The sequence below is a fragment of the Morone saxatilis genome, unplaced genomic scaffold, assembly GCF_004916995.1.
Source record: "Morone saxatilis isolate NCDOM2014 unplaced genomic scaffold, NCSU_SB_2.0 Contig20, whole genome shotgun sequence".
NCBI classification, from domain to species: Eukaryota; Metazoa; Chordata; class Actinopteri; family Moronidae; genus Morone; species Morone saxatilis.
In genome coordinates, this window is record NW_023339763.1 from 21,489,181 (window position 1) to 21,503,971 (window position 14,791).

Genomic DNA, 14,791 nt, shown 5'->3' on the forward strand with positions numbered 1-14,791 from the left:
GTATTCAGTTCACTTGATCAGTGTTTTACCCCCAAAATGACCGCTAATAGGAGTACACTGGTGGTACTAGCTATGAACGCCACTGGCCATTCAGTGTTCCATAAGTATCACATGAGATGATCAGTCAGTCCTGCTGCAACTCATTTTGCTTTAATGGTGCTGCATGACTCAAATCCAACTTGCGTAAGTAGACTCAATATAAATAGTAAAAACACATGCAGCAAATTCCACCAAAATCCCCAATCCTTTTATGAATAACAAGGCTCTGTTGCAGCTACTAATTGTAAAAAGAATAGAAAATGTTGTTGTGACACAGTTTCACAGACCATCATTTTGTCCATATTACAGAAAGCACTGGCCGACTCTATATTATTTGATGATGATATTTTAAATGTTTTTGTTGGAATAATTCACAAAATCCCTTTCAATACAACTTATTAAAATAAATAGATTCATCACATTCCTTCATTATTCCTTTTGTAATATGGCTCAGTTGCATCCCTACAGTTAAATCAATTACATAACGTTTTTTTTCCATGTTATTATGTCACCAGTTAGTTAGTTACTTAGTTAGTTAGTTAGACAAGTTAAAGACAAGGTCAGTACACTGCTGATGGATTCTGACTGCACACATCAATCTATACATTTAGGTATTGAAATACTGTTCATAATATTTCTTAAATTGACAAGATTTACCATGTGATTTTGTTGTACAGGAAACTCCAATTTTAAACACATTGGTCAGGGTTTCAGTGCTGTCTGACAGCAGCAGGTAGACTGTGTGTGCGCTGTATTACCTGAGTAAAGTAGAGAGTGTTGTCACATACAGGAAGCCTCTGTCACGCTCCCAGTCAGAGGATTAGAGTCACTCAACACACACACATATGTACACACATAATGTACGGTATATAGAACCATTCCTGTGGTTTTTACAGCCTGTGCCATCCAGGCCGCTAAAGCAACAACAGCGGTGTCATTTAGTTAACCCTGTGAAGTCTGCAGCTCCTGACTGATGCTGCCTGCCTGTTACTGTTCATAGGGAAATAAAAGGCAGTGTTACTGAAGATTGGCTTGACAAAATGTACACATACACAAACCCAAACACATATTGTATGCAGGTGTATACAGGTTTGCTTAATACAAAATACTAATCACTTTTTTATGATTGAATATGCCCCCAAGAAATATAGTGTAATTTCAGTGTATTTTTGAGTGGCTGCAGCAGCACATGGACGTCTTTATTTTCTCAATTCAAGCAACATATGGGTGACACAAGCCTCGTAGTTTCTTGAACTCTCTCCATTCTCCCATAGGTGTTCATCATCTTCATTCTCATCAATGCATTCAATGACCCTGTGTGTTTCTCAATATGTGCCTGCTGCATTGTACAGTGAGTCTGCTGATGGCTTTACTGAAGTACCTTTGTACTTTTAAAATGAGAGCAAATGTATCGTAGCTACCAAATCAGAATCATAATAACAAAGTGTGTTTTGACCAACAGCTACACCCTGATTGTTGTACATTGGAAGTTTGAACTTTATTTATTTAACAGGGGACAATCCACATTAATTAACACGAGAACTTAAATCCATTATGTCAATGTGTCAGATTTAGTCATACAGGGTCATTTCCATTTGCAGTCCCTGGCAGGTTGATGGCATATCAGAAAACATTTAAATAAAACATACAAAAGCACAAAGTTGGAGATTGAACCTGTTCCTTTGCATCTTTCCAAAATATATTGAATGCACTGACTGTTACCTGAAGTCAGTTTTTACTTGCCCCTATACAAATAGTTTAATTAGCAGGTTATCAAATAACAACAAAGACCTTCTTAGCTGCCCTGCAAGCGAGATGCTGTCGGCTCTTGTTAGGGCACTCCAGCAACATTTTTGGAAACATGATGTGCCTTTGACAGTAGAACCCATTTTATCTTCCTTGTGGCAAATAGTCTCGTCACATCCTCTAACACCGCCTCACTAAACTTCTGTTTCCAATATAATTGAAATACTCGCTTGCGCTTCAGCTCATAAACTTTGTCTTCACCTTACACCAGGTGCTTTATCGGTACTGCACGTCTGCAACTCTCCACAGAGATGAGAAAGAAGCAAGATGGCATTTAACTAGCCACGTCAGGCGATCCCCGGACAAGCAGGCGATCCTTATTGTTGAGCCCTGCTGGTCGACTGGTTGTCTTAAAGTAGACCAGTTGCTCTCTGTAGGGACCTTGTGTTAGTAAGATCAGCTTGTTTTTTGGCCAAAGGGCAGGGCACCTCACCGAGCCACCAACCTGAGGTTGATTAGCATGTAGTCTGCACATGCATGCAGGCATATACACACACACACACAAAAAGAGAGCACTCAGAGGGGTTTAGGGAGAAGTTTCCTTTGTGCTGCGATTCTTTAAAAAAAAAAAAGGCCGTTAATCCTCTGCCTCTTTACCTGTCACCACCCCGTCTACAGCCAAAAGAACTCGCTGCTCTCCTTCTCTGCAACTCATTGATGGCTTTTTTCCAGACTGGACAAGTGCTTATTAAGAAACAGAAGAAAAAATTCCTTCGGCTGGTTAAGGAGGGAAAAGGTATTTTAGGATAAATTGAAATGCTGTAGCTGAATAGGACTGTGCTGAAAATCGTGTTGTTTTTTCCCAGACTCATAACTCAAAAGCCTAAAGCCATATGCTGCTGAGCTCTGCTCTACTTCCAGCTTGTTGTTTAACTCTTCTAATCAGCCTGCATATATTCATTCGTTTCCCTATCGGAAAAAAACCCTGCATTAATTACAGACAGAATACTCTCGGAGACAGGTGTTTACAGTATTTCATACAGCAGCTGATTTTGTGTCTGATTATATTTAGATTGGCATCACAATGTGTTTGTTTCATCTGATCTCATCTTTCAGTTTGGAGACACATACAATTTTATCAATTGTAGCTGAAATTTCACTGGAGACTCTATTGGCTTGTCTTTCAAAACACAAACAAACGTGAATAAGTCCCTTTCAATCATATAGGTTACCCTGGGAAGGATAATGATTTATATACCCACATAATGACAATGTTGATTCAATTACAAGTGAGTGAATTTTAACACATTCCAGTGATTATTAGAGACAGGTTTCTTTTTAAGTTTTTATTGACAGTTTAACAGTATGTGTAAGTACATTGCTATGCAGTATATCCCCAGAGGGTGTCCCATTTGGACTCTCCAGCCTTCCTCACACTCTGTAGGATCTCATCTGTACCTGGCCGTGTGGTCTCCCCATCTCTCAAACAGTCATAGGGTCCATTAGCAAATAGCTCTTATCAACCTGTTATTCCCAGGAGACCGGGCCTCTCTCAAAATAAGGGGCCCAGAAAACCCAAACATACAGTCGCAGTTCTCCAGGTGTGTGCAACGACATGTGCGCTAGCAGATGAAGATGAGATGAAAGTTGGGTGTGTGCATTTTTGTAAAGTAACTATCACAATGTTGTCGCAGACTTGCTGATGCCTATTCTGTGTTTGTCTTTGTTCGTGTGTGCGCGCTCCCTCTTCGCCACCCTGGACAGCGTTGGCATAATAAGCGCTGAAAAACATCAGCAGTCTGTATCATCCTGATGACAGGTTAACTACTAGCTGTTCAATGCCTGCTGATTTACAGTAATGGGAGGGAAATCATAGCAGGAGTGGAGACTTGAGTAAAGCTGTTGTTTTTTACTTCTCCTGCAAATGCACGTCTTTCACAATCCATAACAGAGGACATATGAGCATGACCACTATTTTTTCCTTCTTTTACAGCTGCAAATTTAAAATAGAAGTCCTTCTTTCCTTAACCCAAAATTAATGGGTTTGGTTTTGATGGGGTCACACTCTTGTCACAATTTCCTCCTGTCTAATTTCCCTCCTTCCACCTTGAGCAGACGACATAAATCAGGCCTGTGAACGGCATTTATTGTACTTAGTAACGGTAGTTATTCTCACGCTCTGTAACACTGCCAGGGCTCCTGACCAATAAATGTCAGTGGTTGGGTTTCTCAAGTGTAAGGAACACAGTTTTGTGAAGGTATGGTGTGTGGAGGTATTTGTCACCTCAGAGAAAAGGTCTCATATTGAAGCTATCATCATTAAGGCTGCTTTAGCAGCAGCTCAGCTTTACACATTTACATCCTCTGGTTGGCTGCCATCTTGACTGAGGATAAAGGGTGACAGGTACTGCAGTCCAACACTTAATGACTAACTAGAATGACTTTCTACATTTTTCCTGCTTTTTTGTTAACCCCCCTGACATCCTACTCTCTATGTCACAGCCAAACCTTTTCCTCATATAGCATGGAGAGTGTTGTTTTAATAGCATGTTCTGATGGATTATTTTTAGTTGGAAACAAACGCATGTTCTTTACAATTCAGCATGCAGCATCTAATATGTTATCTTTCATATCTTCATAATTATTTAACTTATATAGTTGATTATTTAAATTAACGTTACTTTTATAAAGTTGCATGTTTAAGTCTTGCTTTTAAATAGGTTTTTGGGAAAATATGTAAAATGGTCTTAAAAAGTCTTACCTCTTGTAGAAACCCGCAGAAACCCTGGAGTGTCACTTTTAATGTCCTTAGAAAGAGTCACCCAGTCCATGAACACTCTTACACAGAGGTCACTAAAGTCAGACCTGTCTGAACAAACCTTTAAACCAGCAGTGTGGGTGTCCATTTTGCAGCTTCATGTCCTTCAGAAATGCACATAACTCTTGCTTCTATTTCTATCACCTCTTTATTTGCTGCCAAATGTACAGTGACTCAGTATCACCTCTTAAGGTACAAAGTGGTACGAGATAGGCTGGGCTGGGGCTAGCTTGTTAGCATGAGCACTTCCGTAAATATATATGCAACACAGTACATAGACATCTTTCACATGACATCAAAACTGTTATTTCTTCACATTCTATGTATACTTTTAGTTGATTTTTGAATGTTTTTAAATAAAATCTTACATATAGCTTGTTTTAATATGAAATGAAATGAAATTTTAATATGATTAATAATGTATCAGTAATTGCTGTAATTTGTCTATACCGTGATACAAACTGGGACCAGATAGAGGGATGAAAACATGGGAAGATAGATGGATAGAAAAGATATGACAGCTGGGCATCACATGAAAGCAAGAGGCCCACGCAGTCGGTGTTAAAATATGTTTTCATGTCATCACTTACAACAGAGGGATGGCCTGTCTGATCTCTGTCTCAGACTATCTGTACTGCTAGTTAATCTGATGGAGATACTTCTGAGTACCTTTATTTTCTCCCTCCTGCCTCTGTCAAGGTATCTCTTCTTCCATCCTTATGATGTCAGTTTGAGCAGCATGGATGTGAGTGCAAGTATGTGATAAAAACCAGGCCCTGAGAACCAACTGATCACAAAAAAGATTTGATAATCTTAATTGTTCAAAACACACTTTTCTGCCAGTTGCTGTTATCCCATTTAACTGAGTGTAGATCACAGGCTTGATTAGAACTCATATTCCCAAAAAAGGTACACTTTAACACTCCATGGACTTTGTGGAAGATTTTCCATTTTCAATACAAGAATGCAGGTAAACACAAGAATTGGTTATGGAGAAGTAGAACTGAAACAGAGCTGATTACAAATTAAAAAATGGGGAAATCTTTAAGCAGTATGCTGTTTGGTTCCTGGTATCAGTTCCTGAGAGAGGTTTTTAGCTTTATGCATCCTGCTACTGTACCTCTCGGCTTATGTATATACTGTATTTCAATGCATATGCACAGTATTTATCATATGATAGGCCAGAGCTAGTGCTTGAAAGCGTGGCTAAAACTTTGCAGAACTTCACTGTGTGGTTTTCCATGCAACAGAATTGTCAAAGCTCTGCTTTTTCTATTATTTGTCTCTGTAATATTCCAAAATAATCCATGTCCATATCTTTATGTTTGGAAATTTTAGCAGTTGCTTACATCACTCAGCATGTCTGCAGAAAGCTTTGAGAAACAGCAGGAAGTGTTATGTTTGCCCATTAATAGAAGCTTATTGACAGATTTAATTATAGTTCTGGGCACAAAAGATGAGAAATCAGGGAGAGTGCTACCTGTGGTAGTGTTGCCTGATTGTTAATGGAGATTATTGGGTGCTTGGTTGAGATATATTTGGGGAAACACTGAAGAACCACTTTTCATTATCTATGAATTTCAATTGCTGGTGTCTTGCTCAAATAGTATACTAAGAATAGAAACCAGAAATCCATAAGCTCAATTGATAAGCAGAATAAATTATATTACTTTTCTTAAATAGTACTCAGCTGATTTAGCATTTCACTCCTACAACATTGTTGGGGTCACCGTTTTCAAAAAAGAGCAAAATTGATGCAGCAGAACCAGAGATATCATCTGTCTTCTTCTACTCATTTTTCCTCCCTGTCATAACCTGTTGCCTGCATTACCCATAATGCAGGGCAATTGCAGATAGTTTGGTCGGCATCTCAGTTCGGTTATGCTAGTCTAGCCTCAAGCCTAGATGAGATACAGGCTACAGTCTGATACTAAGTCTGATACTAAGTCTGGTAAGCTCACTTATTTCTAACTCCACACCCCCTCTTGTAGATCCAACCGCTGACATCACTTCAGGCAATCTATCAGACTTCATGCAGCGCCATCTGGATCCACAATAGTCTATATGCAACTTTTTTTTCACATATGCAGTCGTACTTCCCAACACCTGGAAACTTTGATGTGTAAAATCGGTGCATTTCACCTTTAATGTTCCTGTCCTCACCAACTTCCCCCCGCTCTTCCTGGGGGATCATTAAGCCTGAACACTATGTAGTCCTCAGGGCATTTTAAATCGAGGCACCTGAAAAGTACCCTTATAATTTGACCAAGCCATCTCTCGTGGTTGATCTGACTGTGGAGGAGCAGTGACTTGACGCCAGGGTCCTCCCACATGGCCTAGCTCCTTTCCTTGTCGCAAAGAGTGAGGCCCGCCACCTTGGGGAGAAACCTCATTAGCGTTGTTTATATTCACAGTCTGAGCATAAAGCATACAATATGTGATTTTTGGCATGAGGAGCTTTGCTTTGTGGCTCTGCTCTCTCTTCGCCATCACAGTCTGATATAATAACCGAAGTCCTTTAGCTGTTGAACCTGATGGTCGGTCTCACAATCCTTTTGAGACTCATAAGCTCTTAATTAGGACAAAAATCCAAATGTTTTATTAATTCTTTCAAGGCACATGCAGTTGTCCATACGCCTGTTTCTTTTTCAACTTCAAGCACAGATAGAACACAAAATAAGCAAACACTTTCTCTTCACTTGTTTATTCTGGACTGTGAAGGAAAGATATGTAGCAAACATGTGGTTTGGTTTTTCTGAATCACTACTTTGACCTATTTACTTACAATAGGTAAGATAATTGCATCAAAATCAAATGAAGTGCTTAAATTGAAATCTCAAAATGGTTTTTAATAGTTTTTTTTTTAATGTCAAAGTACATTCAATTGTCAAATATTTTGTTTATTAAAATCATGTTGAACCAGAAGTCATGTTTCTGTTGCATTTTCCTGCCATCCCACAGTATTGCAGTGCTATATGAACACAGATTGGGTTATAGGTTTGTAATATTCTGTTGCAAACCTAAATTATACTTTTCGGTTTTTATGCTACACTGAGGTATTGTGAGCTTGCCAATATAGTTATACAACTACCACAAGCTGTATCATCACTGTCCCATATCTGTCTGATTTTATTTATTTGCCCAGCTCTGTATACACGGTCTGACAAATCCTGTAATTTGCGTACATATGTTGTTTGGTTTTATGTGGTGTCAAAAGGAAATGGTTTAGGCCTGATCAAAAGAGCTGTTTGATCTTGCTTAAGTTTGACAGTGGATGGCAGCCAACCAAACACTAGCCCACCTGGCTGTTCAGATGTAGCAGAACAGAACACACACCTGATAATTTACTTTTTTTTTTTTTTCTGTCTCTGCCAGAGGAAGCGTTCTCTGCTCAGCACGAGAGTCTGAAGGAGGAGAAAGATTCCTTAACCAAGCTGCAGAAGGAATGCACTGCCAAGAGGTATCTGTGAACCTGTAATTAGCTATTAGCATTATTTCTGCACAGAAGACACACTTTTTAAATGCATTTATCCCAATCAGTAAGACATTACCCAGAACCCACTCGGTGTGACTCAATGTGAAATGTGATGAGACCACACCCTGCTCCTTGCCTCCCACCATGCTCTTTCAAAACAAGGGGATGTTTTTGCGGTTTTCAATGGAGAGTTTGCACATTGTGCTAAAAAGCCTATCGGCCTGTGTTTGCCTTGGCCTGTCGGGAGACGTGTGCGGCGGGTGCCGACCCTGGACACGGCTTTGTTTGTCTGAGAAGTGCCTGGCAGTCACAGAGGGTAAGGCAGAGCCCCAGGAAGGCTAGCATGGGCCAAGAGACCCAGCAAACAGGAAATTAACACCGACACTTGTACATCTGCCTAACATCCAATGCTTGGAAATATCTGTGTCCTTGATGTTGTTCATGGAAATGCCTCTTTTTATTTAACTTCTTTAACTTTTAGCTAGGGAAAAGTTATGCTGAACATGTACACTTTTTTCAGGCTATTCCCATTCTAGTTTAATATTTCACTGCTGCTATTGAACAACTTCTCTCACAGAATTGGGGATAATAGGCATCAGTCAGGATATATTTAGTTGTAGTGTGCTTTTTTTAAAAACAATTACCTGAGGTGTTAAACCAACTATTGCTGTAACGACTATTGTCATTATTGATGAATCTGTTGATAATTTACTCATTAAATGCTTCCATTGAGGTTTTCGAACAAAGCTTTAAACCTCTGTAGTCATATTTTTGTTTCTATTTTGTTTGTGAGCAGACATTAAGAAGCAAGGCAGTGGAGGGAATTTGCATGTTTTATGCAAAGAGTTTGTGAAGGGTTTGCATGTTGGATTTAACCAATTAGCCGAGGCAGAGCCTGCTGGACAGATGAGTGATTTCAGATCAAACGATTATTACACACCAATCTATCTCCTCTTTCACTTGTACAAAGCAGCCGCACACTGGGAAAAGGAAATGATAAGAGACTGTTAACCACAAACAAAGCCAAAGAGGAAATTCAAGTGAAAGGCGAGGAGCGTGGATGGGAGGGTGCATCACATTGAATAACTATTTTCCCCCAAAAATCCCTTTTCATCTGCATGAAATGATGGGCTATTAACCACAAGCAGTGGTGTAAGTATTGTAGAGGACACCCAAAGAGAGAAACTCGCCCACACACTGCATTCATACAAAGCCGTCGATCACCTGTGTTACTTATACATAAGCAGTTGCAGGAATAACTGCATATTCTGGAAGAGTCATCTTATATTCACTCTTTTAAATGCAGGGCTTTTTTTTTTAGCTGCAGGGATGTATTTGATGTAATCAATAACTGGAATAATTTTACATGCACACTCTTGTATTCTATATAAATCCACCTTTACTCTCCTCTACAGCTGTAACCTGTAAATCACCTGAGCTCACCATGTCACTTCCTCAGTGATATTATATTATATTGGATGTGGAAGGAACAACCATCACTGCATTTGTTTTCTAGCACTATACATAGTCCAAAGTTTCAAACTGCTTCAGCATCTCTTTACATGAACAGTCTAATGCAGTACTAATGCAGTATTTCAGTTTCATTGTCTAAAGGAATACATATACACCCCCTCACACAGTGTTACCTCAAACCCCAGTACTTGTCACTGAAGGCAAATACCTTAGGACATAATTGCAGAATGTCCTCTTGCCCGTTCTGATAATGGGACAAGACCCTGCACAACTAACACTGACTGTCCTATTATGGATATAAAATGACCAGTGGATGTTATTTTTCCAGTTAAATTGCAGAGGACTCCTAGCTTTCATCCATACAAGGCCTAGAGAAAAGCAGATTGGCCTATTTTTGAGCTTGGAGCAACATTAACCTGCTCTCACACATCATTATGCTGCATAAATAAACCCTCCTCTCAGTTCGTCATGAATCTTTTATATTTTCACTAACTTTAATTACCTTTATGCCTTACAGTGATTCCCTGTGGAGTAGTAACTAGCCTGGATGATTTCTACAGCCAGATTTCCACTTCCTTCCCATCTCCTCCAGCTACACTCCTTCCCTCACAATCTCATTTCTGCTCTTTCTCTAGTCCCTCCTTTGCATTAGCACTCCTCACGTCCTCCGTTCTTAACTGCAGCTTTTGTCTCTTTCTGCCAGCCGGTTACTAATTGTGTCGTCCCTGTGTCTGGTTTTGTCTCCCCAGAGAGCAGTTCCTTAAGTCCAACGCCCAGCTCACCTTCCGCTGTCGTCAACTCCTCTCTGAGCTTTCCTACATCTACCCTATTGATGTGGTGAGTTGGACCTGATGCTACGCCGCTGCACAACACATTGTTGACAAGGCAACTGCAAAGAATTATCCGGTTACAAAACCAAGGCTTTGATAAAGCAGAAATCGTGCAGAGAGTTACATGTGCAACAGTTCTCTATTTTTTAAAGTGCCTAAATCTGAATGTTAGTGTTTTAGGAGATCATCCAGTCATCACCTTTCAGTTTAAACTGTGATTCACATTACAGTCGCACTGTTTTCTGAGACATTTGGCATACAGGCTAAAAATTCAAATGCTGACACCACCAGACAATGATGGAATGATTTAAAGCAAGTGCCTGCTGTTTCTTCTCACACAGGGTTTCATCGTCTGGATCTGTTTCTGCTGTCCGATCATTGTCTTTAATACAAAACCTCTTATTTAAATCCACAGACCAATCAGTCAGATTATGTCATCTGCGGAGTGAAGCTGCCAAACTCTGAAGACTTTCAAGGTAATTTATTATGTGCCTGCTTTTGTGTTTCAGGGTTACAGGAGGATACGCTATGGTAAGGCATGCTGAACAAATGTTTTGCCTTAACTTTAATGCGTGCGGTTATATTTAGATGTTTGGTGAGGCGAAGCAATTTAACGTTTAACAATTTGAAAGCAGATGATCTCATAGATACAGTATCTGTGATCTGTGAGTTAGCAATAATTGAGCATCAGTGTAATCGCTTGACCTGCGGCAAAGACGGTCTTTGAATTCAGATTATCATGCACAAACTTTCCTGGTTGTATTTTTTTTTTTTTTCAGGGTGGTATTTTGGTTTCTTTATTTTTTATTTTTTATCCTCCTGGTATAATTTGCATCGATTTATTTCTCGTCCATGAAATAAAAAGAGACAGAATGAAATGAATAAAATGTCAGCAAGTGTTCCTGTAATGCCTAGTACCAGCAGAGAGGAGGGAGGAGGCTCCATGCTGATCTACAGTTGCTAAAAAATAAAAGAGGAAGATGAAAACTCTTGGAACTGGAAGTAAGGAAAAAGTTTGGAATTTGGAGCCAGGCATGTGGGCCGCGCAGAACTAGGTTTGCTTGCATTCTTTTGTTCTTTTCTGATTGCTTGTTGGCTGTTCATGGATTTGTTCAGCACTACCACAGTCTTACAGAGTCTTGTCACAAGATGCTTTTGTATCTGGTTTACCACCCCATATCAAAGACACAGTATTAGCCAACAGAAAAAAAAGTTTTGTCAGCAGGCAGTTTGAGCCACAAAGCCCTTGTTATCATGTTGGTGTGCTAGGTTAGAGTAAGGGTCACGCTGCATGGGTAATGATAAATGGGATTTGCTGTCACAGCAAGGGAAACTTAATGACTTCATGACCTCTCAATAGCGCAGATGAATTGAGGGGTTGGGGTCGTATTGAATGGGTAATGAATGGTTAGCTTTGGTCTGCAGCATTTGTGTAATACTGAGAACACACTAGCCACTGTCCACTCAACATTCTCCAGCTCCCCTTACTCACAGCTGGTGAGACCCCGGGCAGGCCTCAGAACCCATAATTCAAAAACACCACTCCCAATCCCCTCCGCTCCCCGCTGTCACACTCCACCTGTTAACATTTTTTTAAAAGCACAGTGACAGTATAGTGACAGTCAGCCCATTTGTGTTTGCAGCAATCACTTGTTCCCATAAGGTGGAAGCCTGTGTCTGCTTCTGCCTCCCAGTGCTGCATAGGTGGACACCTAGCAGTGAGTAAATGACTGAGCATGTGTTGTTGCAGAAGAGCCTAACAGAGAACATCCTAACGCATTCACTGCTAACTACCTTCCCCTGTATGCCCTCCCCTCATCATCAGGTGGCTTGTGAAATGTAGAAAAAGAGTTGTCATGCAATCCTGGTATCCATTAATATTCACCGTCTAACATAACTGCTGTGACATGTTTCAAAGGCCAGTACAACAGAGAGGATGGAGAAGCATGCGTATTACACCTTTATTTTACCTAACTGTTGACCCCGCGCTCGTGTGTGAGGTTTGCCCTTGAGAAAGCCCGATCAAGTCTAGAACTGTCTGGATGTGTGTCAAAGTCAGTTTAAACAGGCCTACAGGGGAGGATGTTCCACATTAGAGGCCAGGGTCAGGGTTAGTTGGAGTCCTAATCCTACTGGGGGTCAAAGTGGAACAGGGTGGCACTCTGATGAGGCCCTCTTACATTTAACTAAGCTTTCCTTGTCAGCTCAGCCTGACAAGATATCAGCAGTCTTTGCTTGCACACTAAGGTGTCACCTTTAGCTGACCTGATTTTCCTCTTAGTGTGTAGCATCATCCAAAAGCCTCGGAGGCCAGGATGCTGTTTACCCCAGGTGATTGTGTCGCCATGGACAAAAAAAAATGCAGGAAGAATAATGATCCAAAGCAGGCTTTCTGTGTTAAGTTGAAAAACACACAGCATGAGCCAAGGAGTCTACCACTCTCTATTGCCATAGTCTATTATTTCAAAGCATGAAGATAAAAACCACGGTGATTTGAAGTCTTTGCCTCAAGCAGTGTCCTGCTGCCGTTTGAGAATGTGAAACCACTTAGTGTGTTGTCTTGAAACCATTTCTCGTACTTGAAGCGAGATGTTTGCTGTTTCTTTCAGCGTCAGAAATGTTCACAAAGGCATCCAGTTTTCCACCCTTAAAGTTATTTGGGCTCAGTGCTACGTGATGCTTTTGCTTCTCAAGCACATATCTGAGATAAATTGGGTGTCCCACTGCAGCCAATGGTCTTTGGTACTGTGTGCTGTGCCACATTTTATATTACTTTCAAAAGACTTTCCCACATAATGCAACTGCTCTTCTTCCTGTAAAAACTTGGTTAAGAAGCTATCTTTGGTTTGATGTTTATACATTTTTGGGTTGGATTCACAAGATGTGGACATGGTTTATGTAAGCACAATTTATTTTTCTATGAGAGTACATTCCAAACAAAGGAAACATTGCTGACTGTATACTTTGAAGTTCTTGATGTGATACAATACTGACTGTTGGGTGATTAAAATGCTGCTGTTTTGAATTGAAATTGCATTAGATTATAGGCTTACAGGCTTTGGTGTGTGTTGGTCACTTTAAACGCACATTGAGATTGATTAACAAGTACAGCATTTCTTGTCTGCTCACCACAACTGTATCTAATGTGTGATTACTGGAACCTCCTTTTTGCTTTGTATCCTGCAGCAAAGGATGACGGGAGCGTGGCAGTCGCACTGGGTTACACATCGCACCTGGTCCTGATGATCTCGTGCTTCCTGCAGGTCCCTCTTAGGTATCCGGTGATCCACAAGGGTTCACGCTCCTCCATCAAGGACACCATCACTGACAGACTCACTGAGAAGGAGAGAGAGTAAGTAGGCTCAGTGCATGGATCACAAATGCTGATGTACAAGTTTGTCTTCCTTGCTGTACAAATAAATTGTTCAAGAAGTTTAAATTAATTCACTCAAAAACTCAAAGTGCTGCAACTATGAAACATGCATTGCTGTTAATTTGGTGTCAGCACCATGTGTGTTTTCAGTACATCAGCCTTTTGATAATGTCATTCAACCAGCAAACACAAACTAAATATTGTGGTGTATTGTTTTATATAATTCAGAGATTGCACTTCAGCCAGTGTGTTCTGCCTCTTCTACCCTCCACACAGACTGCTTACCTGCAGGCAACCAAAGCTCACTCAAACCTGATTGATCAATGCTACTCAGAATAAAAACAGAAACCAGAACGCTTCCGATGCCAACATCTTGTCCCTTGCCTACAGATTCCTCATTCATATGCAGATATTTGTTTTAGTTTTGGTTAGTGTTGACTGTGGTGAGTCAGGGAACAAGTTATTATTTATTTATTTTTAGAAGAAAAAATCACTTCTCCACAATGCTGTCATGTAAGCAGGGTTATTATGGGTAATTGACAGTTTATACAAACATGTCTAACAGACTATTGTAACACTCTGCAGTTATAGCAGTAGTGGTAGTTTTATCATTGTATACATAGGTAACAAAATCTGATTGAATGTAAGTTAAAGAGCAATTAAATACCCCATTTTAGCTTGAACACACCCTTTTCACAAATTCAAACAATGCATACCAACCATTACGAATCAATAGTCATTTACTAACTCAACAAACTTGATTTAGAGTAAGTTTGTAACACCTTTTTTATATATTTACTTTTATTGTACATATTATTATTGGTTTTTTTTTATTACACAATAGCGCATAGAGTATGGTTGCTGTGTGAATCATTATGTTTTAAAAAACAAAACAAGACATGAAGACTGGGTTTTTAGTGTAAGACACAAAGAAGAAGATGAGTCACAGTTCCCATGTGAAAATGATTTTATTTATCTCACATTTCAAACACAAGATTATCATCAAGGTCTAATCTGTTTAAATATTGGATAAATAA

The 14,791-nt window shown here is 39.9% G+C and overlaps 1 protein-coding gene across 2 annotated transcripts in view; it reads left to right on the forward strand.

The window, feature by feature from the left end:
* Nucleotides 1-14,791, forward strand: part of uvrag (UV radiation resistance associated gene) — an 81,697-nt gene that overhangs the window by 19,598 nt on the left and 47,308 nt on the right. Inside the window, exons 9-13 of one of the 2 annotated variants that reach the window (XM_035666308.1) lie at nucleotides 7,979-8,063; nucleotides 10,301-10,388; nucleotides 10,797-10,857; nucleotides 12,025-12,099; nucleotides 13,568-13,733. In XM_035666308.1, coding sequence (XP_035522201.1) covers nucleotides 7,979-8,063; nucleotides 10,301-10,388; nucleotides 10,797-10,857; nucleotides 12,025-12,099; nucleotides 13,568-13,733 — 475 coding nt within the window. The remainder of the gene's footprint in view (nucleotides 1-7,978; nucleotides 8,064-10,300; nucleotides 10,389-10,796; nucleotides 10,858-12,024; nucleotides 12,100-13,567; nucleotides 13,734-14,791) is intronic. The other variant, XM_035666309.1, reaches the window with a different exon arrangement.